This window comes from Zootoca vivipara, chromosome 2, assembly GCF_965207765.1.
Source record: "Zootoca vivipara chromosome 2, rZooViv2.hap1.1, whole genome shotgun sequence".
Lineage (NCBI taxonomy): Eukaryota > Metazoa > Chordata > Lepidosauria > Squamata > Lacertidae > Zootoca > Zootoca vivipara.
The window spans coordinates 29,556,729-29,573,914 of NC_142584.1; the positions used below are offsets into that span (position 1 = coordinate 29,556,729).

The 17,186-nt window shown below is 42.9% G+C and overlaps 1 protein-coding gene across 1 annotated transcript in view; it reads right to left on the minus strand.

Moving 5' to 3' along the window:
* ABCC3 (ATP binding cassette subfamily C member 3) overlaps positions 1 to 17,186 on the minus strand; it is a 71,922-nt gene that overhangs the window by 7,037 nt on the left and 47,699 nt on the right. Inside the window, exons 15-27 of the mRNA XM_035104353.3 lie at positions 16,731 to 16,797; positions 13,509 to 13,635; positions 13,230 to 13,406; positions 12,014 to 12,181; positions 11,377 to 11,560; positions 10,135 to 10,237; positions 9,862 to 10,009; positions 9,066 to 9,273; positions 8,149 to 8,459; positions 4,809 to 5,008; positions 4,250 to 4,376; positions 1,692 to 1,793; positions 422 to 568 (exon numbers count right to left, since the gene is read on the minus strand). Coding sequence (XP_034960244.2) covers positions 422 to 568; positions 1,692 to 1,793; positions 4,250 to 4,376; positions 4,809 to 5,008; positions 8,149 to 8,459; positions 9,066 to 9,273; positions 9,862 to 10,009; positions 10,135 to 10,237; positions 11,377 to 11,560; positions 12,014 to 12,181; positions 13,230 to 13,406; positions 13,509 to 13,635; positions 16,731 to 16,797 — 2,069 coding nt within the window. The remainder of the gene's footprint in view (positions 1 to 421; positions 569 to 1,691; positions 1,794 to 4,249; positions 4,377 to 4,808; positions 5,009 to 8,148; positions 8,460 to 9,065; positions 9,274 to 9,861; positions 10,010 to 10,134; positions 10,238 to 11,376; positions 11,561 to 12,013; positions 12,182 to 13,229; positions 13,407 to 13,508; positions 13,636 to 16,730; positions 16,798 to 17,186) is intronic.

Below are 17,186 nucleotides of genomic sequence, written 5' to 3' on the forward strand. Positions count from 1 at the left end.
AAGTTGTTATTGGAGGTGGAAACAGAAGCTGAAATCACAGAGCAGATGGGATTTTGGGGGCAGGTAGCTGTCAGTTGAAGAAAGATGCAATTCAGAAGTTGCTGCTTCTCCAAGCAACACTCAAGTTACAGCAGAGATGGGGTGAAAGCTAAATGGTAAAACACACACTGCTTTGCATGCAGAAGGTCCCAAATTCAGTCTCTGGCATTTCCAGGTAAGGCTGGGAAAGGTTCCTGACCAAAATGCTAGAGCCCCCCCCCCTACCAATCTGTGTTAGCAATATTGAGCTTCATGAACTGACCTGGTACCAGGCAGTTTGCTATGAATCCAATAGATGCACCGAATGAACTGAAAACAAAGTTTGCAAATTCAGGTTAATGCACATATAATTTGATTCTATACATGGCAACTGTGATTGTACCTTTTCTCCACCTTTCACATTGAGGCTGAGGTCTTTCAGCACCAAGTCCAAGCCTTTCCTGTACCTTACGGAATAGTTTGCAAACTCCACTTCGCCCCGAGTGGGCCAGTCTTCTGGTGGTCTTTTGTCTTCAATTATCCAGGGAGCCTAGAGGAGAGAAAGAATTACGGCACATAGTGTTGATATTTTTTATTATTAAAAAAAATACTTTTAATAACAAAGCATTATATTATTTGAAAAGTTCAAGGATAGTTGAATAAGTCTCCCCCTGGATTTTAATCCACATTGCTTGTTTCTGAATCATTAAAAGTAAGATGGACAGTCTGCTTCAATGTACTCCAGAAACCACCATCTAGGATGAGATTCACAGATGATACAACAATAATAGCCTAATCACAAGGGTTACAATGCAGACATGGTTCATCACTTTTAAGTTCCATTTATATCAATGGGAGAGTCAGAAACACGTTTAACGCACTCCCGTTGAAATTCATCAGGTTTCCAAAGTATGTTCACAATCCCAAAAAACCTCACAAACCAGAACACTCATTTCCGGCTTTGAAGTTATAATCCAAAAAGTTCGTTGGCTAGGCTGTTCGAAACCCGAGGTACCACTCGTGTTACGTACTTAAATCTGTCCCAAAGGTCCGTTTGTAACCCGAAACCGCTCGTAACATGAGGCGCGCTTTCGCTAATGGCGCCTCCCGCTGCTGGCGCGCAACTTCCGCTTGCATCCCAGGGCAAAGGTCGCAACTGGGAGTATCTACTTCCGGGTTAGCGGAGCTCATAACGCGAAGCATTCGTAAGGGGCGCAGTACGTAACACGAGGTACCACTGTACAGTGGAACCTCGGTTTATGAACACCTCGGTTTATGAATTTTCGGTTTATGAACGCTGCGGACCCATCTGGAACGGATTAATTCACTTTCCATTACTTTTAATGGGAAAGTTCGCTTCAGTTTATGAACGCTTCAGTTTATGAACAGACTTCCGGAACCAATTACACCCATGTTTCAGTTTATGAACGCTTCAGTTTAAGTACTCCGCGGACCCGTCTGGAATGGATTAATCCACTTTCCATTACTTTCAATGGGAAAGTTCGCTTCAGTTTATGAACGGTTACTCCGCGGACCGTCTGGAACGGATTAATCCACTTTCCATTACTTTCAATGGGAAAGCTCGCTTCAGTTTATGAACGCTTCAGTTTATGAACAGACTTCCGGATCCAATTGTGTTCATAAACCGAGGTACCACTGTATTAGGAACTGACCTCAGTTTCAGTTTCAGAATATTCCTTCACTCTTTCTACAGCCACAATGTTGCTTTCTAAGTCTGATGTCATCCGTACCATCCAATTCAGAGACATTGTCACCTAAGAAACAACAACATGTTACCTGTTTGAGAAAAGTACAGCCACAAATAAATATATTAACCATCATATAGTGTGTTTGTGTGTGTGTGTGTGTGTTTACCCACAGAGCAAAGGTGGTGCCCACAGGTGTTCAACTGGACTCCCTATCAGCCCCAGCCAGTGTGTGGCCAAGAGTCAGGGATGATGGGAGTTGCAGTCCAACAGCAACTGGAAGGCAACAGACTAGCCTCTCCTGCTACAGACCATCCTTGAAATGCAGGGTTGAAATTTAGCGGACGTTACGCTGAGCTGAACACAAACCATAACAGGTGAAGCTTTGAGAAATTAGGAAGTTCTGATATCATCCCCATTTGTATTGCTCCCATTTTGGGCCCAGAAGATGGCAGAACAGGGGCATAATGGGGGTGGAATGGGGCAGGGTGCGCTTATGTGTGCTCCAACGATATGCATGGGGGCTGGGAATGGAACCCCCCTCCCCCCGCACAAAATGGCCCATCGCTTGTATTCTCTTTAATGTCTCAGAAGACATCACCTTTCTTCAGATGCTTCCCCTCCTTCAAAGAAGGATACACCAATAAGAAAAAGGAAATACTGTAGCTTCCCATGCTTACAACAGCACCATTTTGGGTAAGCCTAATATTCCAGCATCTAATTTTATTGCAAATCCCTACAAGGAAATGAGGATGCGCACAGTACCTTCAATTTCCCTGAAACCTTTGAGGGCTTATTATAAACTATCAAAGGTGTATCACTATTTCTTCTATTCCACTGAATATAAATGCATCGTGGTGGAATTCATTGCTTTGCCAATTTCAATGTGTGATCCCACTGTTACTTGGGATAGAGATTCAATCAATATGCCTCTCCTTTCTACAAAATCAGCATTCATAGCTTTTAAAGCTGAGAGGCAAAGCTCAAATCTTCTGATCTGACCAGATGTAATAGTATAGGACCAAGAATCTCACAAAGCAATTTCTCAATCAAAGATTGTTACTTCTGATTGAGGTACGGCAGTGCACTTTTTAAATTGAAACCCACTGCTTTGCTTCAGGATTTCATAGCCATCTTGAATCTAACCCACCCTTAGTAAAGCTGATGACCTCACGCCTTATTGAAAGGGTGATTAAATCCCTTGTAGATTGACTAAACTGATGGCTACCATAATAGGCTATCCTTAACTAAATGCCCTGCTGTGCAAAATTTAGCAGAATATAGTGTTAAAACCTTGATGTAGTTTCTCCTCAGTTACCAAGAACAAGAAGCACAACACTGCCATTGTAAGCTTCCTGAAGGCTCCCTTCACGCTGTGAGAGCTGCAATTTGATCTGGGCCCCCTCCCCTCTGGAGCTACATGGGGCAGGGCCTTTTTGGCTGTGGAACCTTGCTTGTGGAGCTCTCCCCACCCTCCCCAGAGGCTCACCCAATGGTACCTGTGCCACTATCTTTTAGGCACCAGGCAAAAAACTTCTAGTTTTCCTAACCTCTGAAGATATTTTGATTGCCCTGCTGTGAATGGTGGGTTTTTTAAAGCAGTCTGTAGTTTTCCAGTTCCCTCTGTTCGCTCGCGTCGGAACGACGCCACCGCGTTCCCCGTGGCATCCTGGGAGTAAGGAATGGACTATAGCGTCTGTTCCTTTCCCGTCCAACAGATGGCGCTATTTTTACACAAAAGCATATAGCGTCTGTTGCTTTGACGTCCAACAGATGGCGCTATTTTTACACAAAATCATGTTTTTACCTGTCACAGGTGTGACATCTATATAATCTAAGTATATACAAACACTCCCGTATTGGCCCAGAACATTGTGTCAAAATCTCAAACCAATCGGTCAAGCACTTTCAGAGATTTTTGGTCGGGAACAAACGGATATTTACATTTTTATTTATATAGATTATAAAGTGCCCTTGACATTTTGCATTGGCGGGCAGCGTAGAAACTGTTAAAATAAATAAAGGGGCATATATGTGCACATGAGCAGAACCAACTGTGCAAGCCATTCCCAACCAGCTGGCACCCTGCCAAGAGGGAGAGTGATATTCTTTACCTCAACCAAAATAAATACTGCTTGCATTCAAATGCACAGCTAATGCATTGTTTTCACTCTGCACAGAATCTGATTAACTCTGTGATTGGGCTTTTTAATATGGAAAAAAAAATCCCACAGACAAATGTAAGCTGACAATCTTAGATGCAATCTTCCAAAAGCATTTCCTTTTATTCCTCGGTTTGTTCTTTATTTTCTTCCCATTTCTCCCAATTTTCTTCCAACCAGTCTTACACACACACACACACACACACACACACACACACACCCTGAGCCTTCGTTCGCCTGAAGAATAGAAATGCTGCAGAATCATGCAATTAAAGCCCAAATGCCTAATGAAAAGGTCACACTGTAATGATATTTCAGTTCCGCTGTTCAGATGGGCCCTCTCCTGATACACACACTACGCACCTGCAATGCATAAGACACGGAAAGTCCAACCAGGCCAGCGCTCAGACTGTTTTTACTTAGCACAGCAAAAAGGGCTGCAAAAAATACGACGCAGTTCCCTACAAATTCAACTCTAATTCCCAGCCACCTATTAAACGAGAAAACACAAAGAAGTAAATAGTACAGAACTCAAAATGCAACAGATGAAAACAAGTGGGATCTGCAACAAAATGCTGCAGTATGGCGTTCTACCCTTCAAGATACTCTATTCCATTAACCCCCCCCCAATTTCTTCCCCAGCATCAGTCAGCCAGAATTCTGTGGTCACTCAATACTCTCAGCCTTCACTGGCTATTTTGGGAGTTCCAGCTTCTTTAGGATTTTAAAAAGATTTTATGTACTTCTGCAAACTTCTGCTGACGCCTCCCTCTTCTGTTGGGTGCTGCTGTTTCGGCTACATAATTAAGGGCATGAACAGCCTGAACATCAGAAACAGACGGAATGAGGAAGCTGTTTCTCTAGTTCAATCACTCAAATTATTTTCATTAACTTTTTCCTTTAATTCAAAGATTGATTTTACCTGTTGGACACAATTCCAGGATAATAACTTCTCTGGTTGTCATTCACCTTCATGTCACTGAGATGAACAAAAGCCTTTCCCCTTCTATAAGCTCGGATGACGCTTGCTCCTGTGACGGTTTCCGAAAAATGAGAATATATGGGAGATCTACTGACAGATTCCAGCCGCTTCAATTGGCGAGAGGTAGCTACGTAGAACCGCTGCCGTCGTTCGGTTCAAAGGCAGATAGGTAAAACGAGAAAACAAAACAAAGAAACGTGAAACCTTTTAGATATTTGACCTGAACTAATTAATACACTGTGCCATGGCTGTGCACTGTAAGAGTGAGAAACACTCTTGATCAGGCACCAGAAGCACATGGTAAAGCTTTTCCTAGACTATCTCACTTTAGTACACAAATAATGCTAGGTCCACTACAAAAACTCCCTGCGCACAGAAAAACACAATGTCAAGGAGGACAGTCTTTTTCCGACATGTGGGCATCTTTGTGCACATGGAATTTATTTTATGGAGAAGCATTCAAATATGTAGCTCCCCCCCCCCCGCACTTGCAGCCTGAAGTGGAAAGTCTGAAGAAAAGCACTCTCCCTCAATGATTGCAGAAGCAGGCCTCTATGCTTCAACTCTGAGAACGCACCCAATCATCAATTTACTGCCATGTCTACCAGCCAGCCCACTGAGCTGAGTTTTTAACATTATAATGCAGATGATTGCCACTGTTACTGGATGACTTAAAGAACTATCCTACACTGGCAGAAAGGCAAGCTTGCCAACAGAAAGAGCAAAAGGAGACCCTGATGTGCAGTTATGATGTTCCTATTGCTGCTTCCTAATGTTTCCTGAGGGCTTGAAAACACTTGTTGATTAACTGGTGCAACTGATCTATTCATTTGCTAAATGCAGATTTTCATCATCATTGCCATCATCGTTATTTTTAATCTGAGCTCCCAACAATGCATTTCTTCCTTTGGGTAGTGCTTTTAAAATGGGCTTTAGAGTAGCTGGTCTGTGTAATTTATGCTTAGAGAAACTGTCATTAAAATTTACTCAAAGAGAATGCCCTACCATTTCAATTGTTAAGTGATTGCTTAAAAGGGAAGCTGTTAATCAAATAGAAATATTCACATTCCACTGACAGCCTCGTGGCCTGTGTGTGTCACTTACAGACTCACTGTTAAGACTGTGTTCAAGGAAGGCAGTCTTACTCGCCAAAGAAGAAGTAGTGTGTGTTTTGTGTTTGCTCTCAACAACGTACTATTACAGATTCTGGAGCTTGAATTGGGAACCTCGGAGGCTGGGATTTAATGCATAACCTACACTAAGGCCTGCGGGTACTTTGGCCCAAAGGCTATTGTTAGATACAAAAGGGAATGTGGTGTGGTGAGTTCTAGATGGGCAGAAGATTTGGCCAGCTGGACCCTCCCATGAAGAACAAGGTTAAGGACTTTTCCACAACTGTAACTCTTTCTAGGGGAAAGTTTCCACATGCTTTGAATTGCTCCTTCAGGGTATGATGAAAGGTGAGGGGCACCACCTCTGGGTGATTGTTTGTGGATTGACTTGCTCCTAGATGAGAGACTGGAGCTACACCGGGAAGAGGGGATGTGAACTAAGCTGGCTACTATGTGAGAGGCGGAATGCTGCAGAATCATAGAACTGTACAGTAGAGTTGAAAGGGACCCTGAGGATAAACTAGTCCAATTCCCTGCAATGCAACAATATGCAGCTGTCCCATACAGGGACCGAACCTGCAACCCTGGCATTATCAGCTCCATGTTCTAAACCAGGGGTCCCCAAACTTACCTAGCCGAGGGCTGATCGTGCTGCGGGCTGGAGCGCGCAGGTGCGTGCACCCATACGCATGCACACACACGATTTCCGGCGCACGTCCGGGTTGTTGGAACACCGGAAATAGCTTGTGCGCATGTGCATGGGCCTCCTCCGGCCCGGATGTGCGCTGGAAATGATGCTTGCGCATTCACACAAGCTATTTCTGACACTCCGGTGACCTGGAAGTGGGCAGCCACGTTGCGGTGGTGAGAGCAGGCGGCAGCAGCGGGCGGCGGGGTTTGCCGGGGGCCGCATAAATGAGCCTCACAGGGCCGCATTCAGCTCACGGGCCTTAGTTTGGGGAACCCTGTTCTAAACATCTGAGCTTTTTTAAGAGTATGAATTCAACTCATAAATGTACAGTGGAACCTCGGGTTGCAGACGTAATCCATGACGGAGGCATGTCCGCAACCTGTAGTGTTCGTAACCTACAGCCCTGCGTCTGCGCACGCATGTGACACAATTTGGTGCTTCTGCATATGCGCGAAGCACGATTTAGCGCTTCTGCGCATGCACGATTGGTGAATCCCAGAAGTAACCCTTTCCGGTACTTCCAGGTTTCCTGAAAACGCGTAACCTGAAGCGTCTGTAACCCGAGGTACCCAGTGTGGTAGGTGTGTACTTGGTTATTTTGCTATTTTATACTGATTTTGATTGGTTGCTTGTATTTATTGTGCTCTTATTGTATTTTTCTTTTGTATTAATATTCTATCCATCCTGGTATTATAAAAGATATTTTGTTTTCTGCTTGGTCAACAGAGAAACGACCATGGAGATAACAGAGCAGGGGGTTGAGGGAATGTGTAGCCCTCCAGATGTTGCTGTTGATAGAGGGATGGCCATCTAAAATGGGGGAAAATGCCTCCATTGATTAAGTTAGTGTATTTCTTCAGTTTGTACAAAATTGAGTTACAGTAATAAACTGCTGGATGGAATGGATTACATTCATGCTCCTTTATCATAATAACAGAAAGCTTAACTGATTTATGGATTGTAATTTGTGAACTTCTATTTCTCAATTAATGAGAACGCAAACTTCCCTTAGAATATATGTTCTTACTCTGCGGCATTGCAATATTATGCCCTTGTCTGCCTTTTCATTAGTGATTACTTTATAAACAAACAAAAAAAGCAATTAAAAAGAGAGAACGCTTTGAAAACATGCAAGAACTGCTATGAAAGGTCCAGAGAGCCACAAGAGTCTTGTCTAAGGCTACTGGTGAGTTAGCCTGTTCTATGTTTCTTACTCCCTTCTTGTTGTGCCTAACAACAACTAAATGTTGCAAAAGCTATTTTGCAGAATGTAAGTGACTTCAGACAATCTTACTTTGGAACTTCAGCTTCTGTATTCAAAGTAATTGCATCCAGTATTCACACACATATTAAGGGATGCACATTTGGGGCTTGAAATACTAAAAAATAGAAAGATTATGCCAGCCACCTAACACTCTGTTTTTTAAAAATGAATAAAACAAGCAATGAAGCCAAAAAAGGTACTTATCCCAATTACCTGGGCAAAGAAGTATAGGATTGCCAGAGGGATTATAACCACAGCAAAGAGTGGGGTGCTTGCTATGATCACGATCATCGTTGACACAGAAACAAAGAAGGTTCCTAGGAACATCAAGATAGTTGGCGGTATCACTTCATCGATCACGTAGATGTCTTTCGAGAAGCGGTTGATGATTCGGCCAATTGGAGTTGTGTCATAGAAAGACTGTGGGGTGTGGAGTTTGTTCTCCAGCAATCCGGAGTGGAGACTACGAGCCGCTCTGATGCCACCCATTGCCAGAGTAAAAGAGGAGATCAACACAAAAACCCCTGTTTGCAAAAGGGAGAAATAAGCAGAAGACTTGATTGTACCAATTGCATGTGGCCCTGTTCTCATCGTAACTTTGCAACTCCTCTAGCAGGCTAGATGAATTGACAGCATCACCTCGTGCATCAAGCGGCGGATGGCGGGAGGTTGCATATAGAGAGATTAGAATGTAATTTTTAAATTCTGCAAATATTTTCTGGTTGGTCTAATTGTAATTTGATATGATATGACTTTTGATCATTTTTAAAAAATATAAAGGGCAGGATATACATTTTACAACTGAATAAATAGACCAACTTTTATTGTGCAAGGAGCAATGTAGACATCCCTATTTATGATATAGGAATATTTGTTCCTAGGGTAGAATACGACTTTGCGTTGTTGCAAACATTTAAGCTTGCCAGACAGAATTATACAATTAAACTTCTGGCTCTCCACTGTTTTCCTCTGTTCCTTTCATTCCATTCACCTGAGATTGCCATCAGACCTTTACCCTAGACCACTGTTTAAGAACCACCAGTAAATTCCATACCACACACCATTTCCTCTAGCTCTGCTAGCAAGGTAGGTTTCAATCTATAGGAGCAGTAGCAAATAACACACTTCACCTTGCAAGAGACCCAGGGCGGCATAGACTCCGACTCGCATGCCCACGTTGTGCTGAGTGCCATTTATGACCGGTTCATTGGTCCAGTCACTGAGCCACACGTTGGCCCCGACTGCAGAAGCATTTTGACAGCAGTACAGGAAACATATAAATAAAGAAACTAGGGGGCCAACAGCCTTCATGTATTGCCAGAAAACAGTCAGTTTGACCTGCAGTTTGAGACAAAATAGAGTTTGTTTAGTTTATAAAAACCAATTTCACAGAAAAACTAGCCACTTGCCAGAGTCAGAATTTGTGCAGTGAACTAGGAATCACCAACATGAAATCCTAGGGTGCCATATAATCACATTATGCAGGCATTCCTGAAAGCAGAAAATGTGGCTACAACAGAAGGATGTCCAGAGTAGAGGTGTCATATGGAAAACATAGAACTGTTATAGAAATAGAAGCAATATATACGGTAGCCAGGGAGGATTCATACTTGATGAATTAAATAAAGAAGAGCCCCATGTAATGGAAATATATATATATATCTGTGCTGTGTGTCAAAGAGCAATGAGAAAGTGTTAAGTGGTGTTTCAATATATTATTGGGAAATCTCTTTCAGTCAACTGCAGCCAACCTTCAAAAGACCACATCTGACTGACGGGCAAGGCTACCCACCCAGAAGCTCTCCACTGCCACAAATTATGCAGCCAAGTTTCCTGCATTTGTCTGCTCCTCTGCTAGGTTTAATAAACCAGGAACAAACTTTGAAGAAGCAAAGTGTCCTTATTGTTTAAGCAAACCTTTCTTACCGTGCCGGTTTCAGCAGTTTCTGCCTCAATGAGTTTGTTAGGACTTTTCTTGGGGTGGGTTTTCTCAGGTGGCTTTTTATCACACACTCTTCTTTTCATTGACATTTTACCGGGGCATTCCCCATCTGAAGATATTACACTGAGCTCTCTATTTTTTATATATTAAAAGGGGTTGGGTGGGGGAGAAAAATAAGAATTATGGTAATTATGCAGCTGAATGACAGAACAGGCAATTTCTGTAGAAGCACCTTTAAAGAGAGTTTCAGGGTTTACCTCAGGAATTGCTTACGGACTTCGTTTGTCACTGGCTCATTATCTGCCAAGTCTATGTGGTTGCTGAGCGTGTCTTCAGCAAGCAGGACCTCCTCATCTTCCACTAATGCAATGGGATAGGAAATCTTTAGCTTATTTTGGCTTTTTGCTGAGCCAATCTTTTAGAAAGGTTTTGCTGAGTGTACAGCTTCCCAAGTCACAAAAAAGACTGAAAATCAAGAAGGAAGTTCAACACTTTAGGGGAAATAAAGGGGGCTTCAGTGCGTTTGGGTTTCTAGGCAATATCTGAATAATCAGGCCTGGGATGCCAGCTTTGACACAAGGAGTGGGGCTAATAGGGTCCCATGATACAGCATTGTGAACCTTGTGAATTATAACTAGTATACATACAAGCATTTATGGAAAGAAATAGGATTGACTGATGATACCATGGCATTATAATTATACAAGTGTAATGAGGAGGTGGGGGAAGAAGGTAAAGAAAAGCCTCATCTCAAGGAAAAACCAACCTACCAACCTACAGCTAGTAAAGGTAAAGGGACCCCTGACCGTTAGGTCCAGTTGTGGACGACTCTGGGGTTGCGGTGTTCATGTCACTCTATAGGCTGAGGAGCCAGCGTTTGTCCGCAGACAGCTTCCGGGTCATGTGGCCAGCATGACTAAGCCGCTTCTGACGAACCAGAGCAGTGCACGGAAATGCCGTTTACCTTCCCGTCAGAGCAATACCTATTTATCTACTTGCACTTCTGAAGTGCTTTCAAACTGCTAGGTTGGCAGGAGCAGGGACTGAGCAATGGGAGCTTACCCCGTCGCGGGGATTCGAACCGTCAACCTTCTGATAAGCCCTAGGCTCTGTGGTTTAGACGCACAGCGCCACAGAAGCCACCTACAGCTAGCTACTTCCAATCCTAATTCTTAATTGCAACCTTTTCCCCTAGTAGTAAACAGTGATGGCACTGACTAAACCAGGTTGCAAGGATCCCCTGGTCCACTCAGTTTCAATTCTCTACAAAAACGAGGGGGGACCCCAAATGTTCTTGAATAGTAGGCATCTTTGTCCCCCCCCCCAAGTTTTTTAAGGGCTACATTTATACATATATGGGAAAGTGCTCATCACTTTGTATGATTTTTATTTAAAAAAAGATTTAAACTCAGTTCCAAACTGCTCCCAGCATTTCAATCTGGCATGATGTAAATAACAGTCTGAAGATAAATTTGAGGCAGGGAGGTGGGAATCCTTACTTGTAGGCTCATCTTCTTCAATGTCTTCATCAGGTGCAAAATTGCGGAGGAACTCTGCAAAAGACTGGTTTTGTTGCAAAAGCTCTTGGTAGGACCCCATTTCAGAAATTTTGCCATCTACAAGTACAATAATGTGGTCCACCTGTGGCAAAAAATTGATGCTGTGGGTCACCAGAATTCGAGTCTAAAAAGGGAAACAAGACAATGGTCATTCTGCTTTTGTTTTAGCAAGGTAAGAATTAAAACAGGCAATTTGTGATTACTGCAAAGAGTCATGTAAGAACGAAACCAGTTAGAAGTCATCTAAGCCTGAAGAAAATTGCATTGTTTTTCTAGCTGCACATTAGTGCAAAGCTGCTGCTATAAAGCAACATATAACTGAGAATGGGGAAGTGGGCTTTTTGGGTGGCAAAGGAGGTCAACTTCCACACTAAACACGTACTGAGATCATGGCTTACATAGTTTCAGTCATTTCTACTTTTAATAATTTTAGGGGGACAAGAAACTCTCTCTGTCTCTTCCCTCCCCTTACCCAAAGGGGAGCAAAGTTTCCCACAATTCTACATGCGCCACCATGTTCTTGTACTATGCTGAAGTGACTGCAGACATGGAGAATTTTAGGTGCTTGTTAACTCACTTTTCCTTTAAGCATTCCTTCTGGTCCAACAACGTTGTCAAATATGTGTTTGGCCACATGGGAATCCACAGCTGAAAGGGGGTCGTCTAGCAAATAAACATCAGCCTCGCTGAAAACAGCACGGGCAAGGCTCACTCGTTGACGCTGGCCACCTGAGAGATTGATGCCCTGTGTGAAAAGAGAAAAAGCACATCGTAGCTTTTAAATTCAACACTGCTATCAGTTTCAGCAGGAGCAGGGTGGAAAAAACAACTACAATATCTGTATGGTCCATAGCTCAAACATTCTATTACAATGTCCATGGACTGTTTGTTATAAATCAATGGCTGTTGATCTAAAGTAAAAATATTAGAGACAGACCCTGTGAAGAAATGGCGGAGAAATTTAAATGTAAAAATGTTGCTTGTGACAGTTTTCTTGCAGTTAACTGATAGGGGGGAGGTACTCCTAGCTGTTGTGAGAGAGAGGCATTGTATTGGGGTTCAGGTGGCAATGACAGTGTTCCTGAAGATGGTTAACACATCTGATGATGGTTATCTTGCGAGATTTCAGCTATCTCAAGTTTTTTAGAGAACGCTGCTTTTATATGATTCAGTGGAGATCAAAAAGTTCAGAATAAGATAGGTCCTTTTGTGGACATTCCATTCAGATCTACAGTATTGGCCCGAATATAAGCCGCACCCACTGATAAGCCGCACCTTTAAAATTCAAGGGGAAAAGAGAAAAAAGACAATTCCTGAAAAGTTACAATCGCTAAAATCGCAAATCGCTATTCAATTGCTACTATTCTGCAGGTACTCACACCCATAAATGGCAAATGTAAAAGAAAATCCGACAGGTACTAGAGAGGACCTGCAAGTGGGTTAAACAGTCTCAAGCTCGCAAATCGGCAATAAAACATTTTTAGTTCTCTTTTACCGTATGTCTGTTTCAGCAGCGATATTGTAAAAGCCAATTTTTGTAAGGTCGTGGCTTATATTCAGGCCAATACGGTATTAGTCCATAATTATAGGCCTATGAGGTTCTGAAACTCCAGTGAACCTGGTGATTCATTGCAGCGTTCTGGCTGGAGAGGGCAGGCTTAGCACTGAGTTCAGTCAAGCCAGTCAGCTTGACTGCATCCGGAAGGTTGTGAAGACACATAGCGAGGAATGACTTGTGTCCTTTACCTCCTTGGGCAACCATCACCACCTACATTTGCTGTAAAAGACCTTACCTTCTCGCCTATCTCAGTCTGATCTCCCCCTGGAAGCATCTCGAGATCTTGCTTCAAGGCACATGCCTCTAAGACAGTTTGGTACTTCTTCTCATTATGAAGATGGCCGAATAAGATGTTATCTTTCAAGGTGGCATTCTGGATCCAGGCTAGCTGGGGAACATAAGCGACTGAACCCTAAAAGGAGGTATCAAAAACATACATAAAGCAGATCAGTTTGCAAGCCACTAATATTTTCCAAATGCTCAAAATTGATACAATGCTGTACTGTGAACCAACCTTCACGGCCACGTTCCCATGGAGCTTTTCCATGTCACCAAGAAGAGCAGACACCAGGGATGACTTCCCACAGCCAACATGTCCAACAACAGCCACCAAAGATCCACTAGGGACCAACCAATTTATGCTGTAGAGAGTAAAAGAAGGTAAAACTGAGGCTGGACTAATTTGCTGACAAAAAAGGGGGGAACTAGTTAATGTAAAGATAATAAAGCAAAGCAGAATCCAGTGGCATCTTAAAAATATTGTGACATAAGCTTTTGTAGGTCATAACTGATGTTATCAGATCTTTTGAGCTGTTTTTATTGCAGTAAGACTTAAGATAGTTACTCTCTGGAATTTTCATCATAAAGTACAAAACATGTCTCTCTTTCTTTACGTGCTGTGTTTAAGCACAAGGTATGTACTCTCCTTGGCAGGACTTCAACACAGCATTCCACCAGAGATTCTGTTTAATCAGCTTTCCCCAGATTTGGTCATGTGGTCAGGGAAAGAATAAAGAATGTTGACTGGAGAGTGAATGCCTGCAGAAGAGGGAAGCCTGGAAGATGTCATGACAACAAACAAGAGGAGTCTTATAGCCAACTTCAAAAATAAAGAGACACAATTAGATTCAATTTGTAGTGAGTTGCAAAGAGCTTCCCACCATTTTCCAGCTGACCTTTTTCAACTTTGGGTCATATGTCCATTTTTGTATGTGTTGAGCTTTTATGAGATTTTACTTTTGCAATGGTGCACGAAGACAGAGCTATGATTTATTGACTTACTTACTTACACATGTTCCTGTTGCAAATCACCACATTTCATAAGTTTTCTGTGTGCACGCTAGATTTGATGAGTCATGACTTGGACAAATACCAGAGCATTTCACAAGACAATTTCAAGGCACCAAGAAATGCTGAAAAAGTCTACTCATGCTGACTTGGCATCTGAAAGGCAGTCATGTGTCTCTCCTGCACCCGTAGGTTCCCAGATGGCTTAAGCATATAGGCTGCCCGCAATTTGTGCCTAGATTAAGATAGTAACTGTCTTGGCAGCTGCATGTAATGCCGGCAGAGCTCTGCCAGTAACATTTGGCAGAGTATTTTTTTTAATGCAGCAGGTCGCTTCACAAGTAACCAGAGAACTCTCCAATTTGGTGGGATTTAAAATACACTCTATATCTTCAGTGCTTTCCCCATGTTTAGGGTTGCCATACGTCCGGATTTTCCCAAACGTTGCAGGGATTTCAATGGCCGAAGTGACGTCCAGGGGGAATTCCCAAAAAGCGGCGGTTTGTCCTGGATCTTCGACAACACAACTGAAAAATCTCTCTCTTTTTTTGCTCAACAATTTGTTTGTGTTTGGATTTTTGCTTCTTGAACTATGGCAATCCTACCAAGTTTGTTTTTTCTTTGCCAGTGTTATTACTAGATAGCAGCAAAGAATGTGGGGCAACCATATTTGCAGTGTATAAAGCAAACAAAAAGCAAAAAAGTAGAAACAAGCATGGACACAATCCAGTCCCATTAATTCTAGTTAACCAGGTGTTTAAATATACCTTTGAATACTGAATACTGAAGTATGCTCTTGCCCCATATTTGGCAAATTTATGGAACTGTTACTCTTGCGTATTGTCATAGATATTGCAAGCTACCTTGAAGTCGCTGCCTAGGCGGACTACAGATCCTATAATAATAGTATTGATAATGTTCATTATTTCAGAAAGAAGTTTGAACAGACGCAATGAGTCAATGGACAAGGTTTCTACTGGTCTTTGAGAATGACCTTTGTTACTTGCATGATTCTATGCACCTCTCGGCTTTCAATGATAGTCCCACTCAGACTAGACCCATTAAAGTTAATAGACATGACAACCTTGGTTCATTAATTTCACTGGGACTATTCTGATCAGAACTTAGCAGAACACAACTCTATGTCTCTATGATTATCCTACACTATTCTAGCCCTAGCCTGATGGACCCATTACCGTACCATTCTTCAGCAAAGTGGCTCCCTGAGTGGCTTGTAAAGATCAGTACTAAGACAATCCCTGTGCTCAGGGTTACAGTACAGTATAATAGAAATGACACACAGGGATGGGGAGGCATGAGGAGGGGGAAGCAAGCCTAGGCACCAGTTGTTGAAGGTATCGTTCTTACAACAAGCAGGTAGGAAGGAAACATTTCAGATAGCCTAATGCAAAAAGGCTGCTGCTAGGTGACAGATGGGGAGAACGCAAAGGCTGCTGGTCTCTCCAGAGAGCCAATGGAATAATAGCCTGATGGAGTAGCCTTGGCAGCCTCTTGACCTTGGCATACTGATCTAGCAACCTCCCCTGGCACCAGCTCTAAGCCTCACAGTGATTTTTACCCTTAAGCTGGCAATTCAGTTCACACACACGGTGTATGTGTGATATCACATGTTGGGGGAAGGCCTGACAGGGCCTGCCACAGCTGCAGCTAGGTTCAATGGGGCCTAGTTGCAGCTGCATGAGGACTTGGCAGAGCCCAGCACAGCCGCAGGAGGGCCCGATGGGGCCTTTCCAGTTGTGGAATATTGAGGGGGCCAGCCCCCTCATGGGAAATTGGGGGGCCTTGGCCCCCACGACTCCTCATAAATGGTGTGCCTGTTTGTGGAATTGAGTCCACTTGACCACAATTTTTTCTAGGTGTATAAAATAATTTTAGGAGACTGATATATAAGCAAAAGCATCCTCATTCAAGGAGAGGATGAAAACTGAGCATGCCTTTTAGCCTGGGATTATCCAGAATAAAATTTATGCATTTTGTTTCAATACAATGGGGAGCAGTGCAAAATCAAAGGCTAAATGTTCCAGACACGGCACACATTTTAAAACAATGGTTTTAACTTCTGTAACTCTGAGAGCTAGATACCTTAACACACCTAAAGTGGCACACCTAATTTTAAAGAATAGACATGCCACTGGTGGCTCTGTGTGAGAGAAAACGAGAGGAAGTGCAATTTAGCAAACTGGCTCAGTGTACATTCAAGGAGCAAATGAACAGAACGGAAGACAGCAGAAACTCAGCAAAACTTTCTTCCAGTTTTGAGTAGGGGTAAGTTCCCATTTACTCAAGCCACTGGGAGCAAGTTTTGGCTATCTAAATGAACAGGAGGCATCACTTGTCAATAGCTTCTAATATTTCCTAACATCCCTTGGCTCTAAGTTATAAGCAGTAAGGAAATTCCAATATGTACAAGTGAGTAAAGCTTGCTTACTCTTTCAGAGCTGGCTCAAGATCCTTTGCCCAGCTGAATGTTCCATCTCTTACAGTAACAGCATACCCTGTATTTAAGAAAAGAAGACATGATCTAATGCTGCAGTCCTATACCTAATTCAATTCAGTGGGACTTCCGAGCACACGCATCGGATTTCACAGTGGCTGGGGGCAGAGGGCAGGCAGAAATCTCAAACTGGGCCTCTTTAATGAGAAGGAAGTAGTGGGGTAAAGACTGGTGAGATGCATTTGTTAATGAGCTATGAGGAACACAAAAGTTTTCTTTTTTGTTGCTCAAGCAGCACTCTGTCACATGCACAACCACAAGTCATGCAGTTGAGGTCAGTGCCAGATCAACATTTCAAACTTCTTTTTTTAAAAAAAAACACACACCACCACCACTTTGGAGAGCTGGTAGATGTGGAACGCTACGGACTGATGGGACTCTGCAGTAACA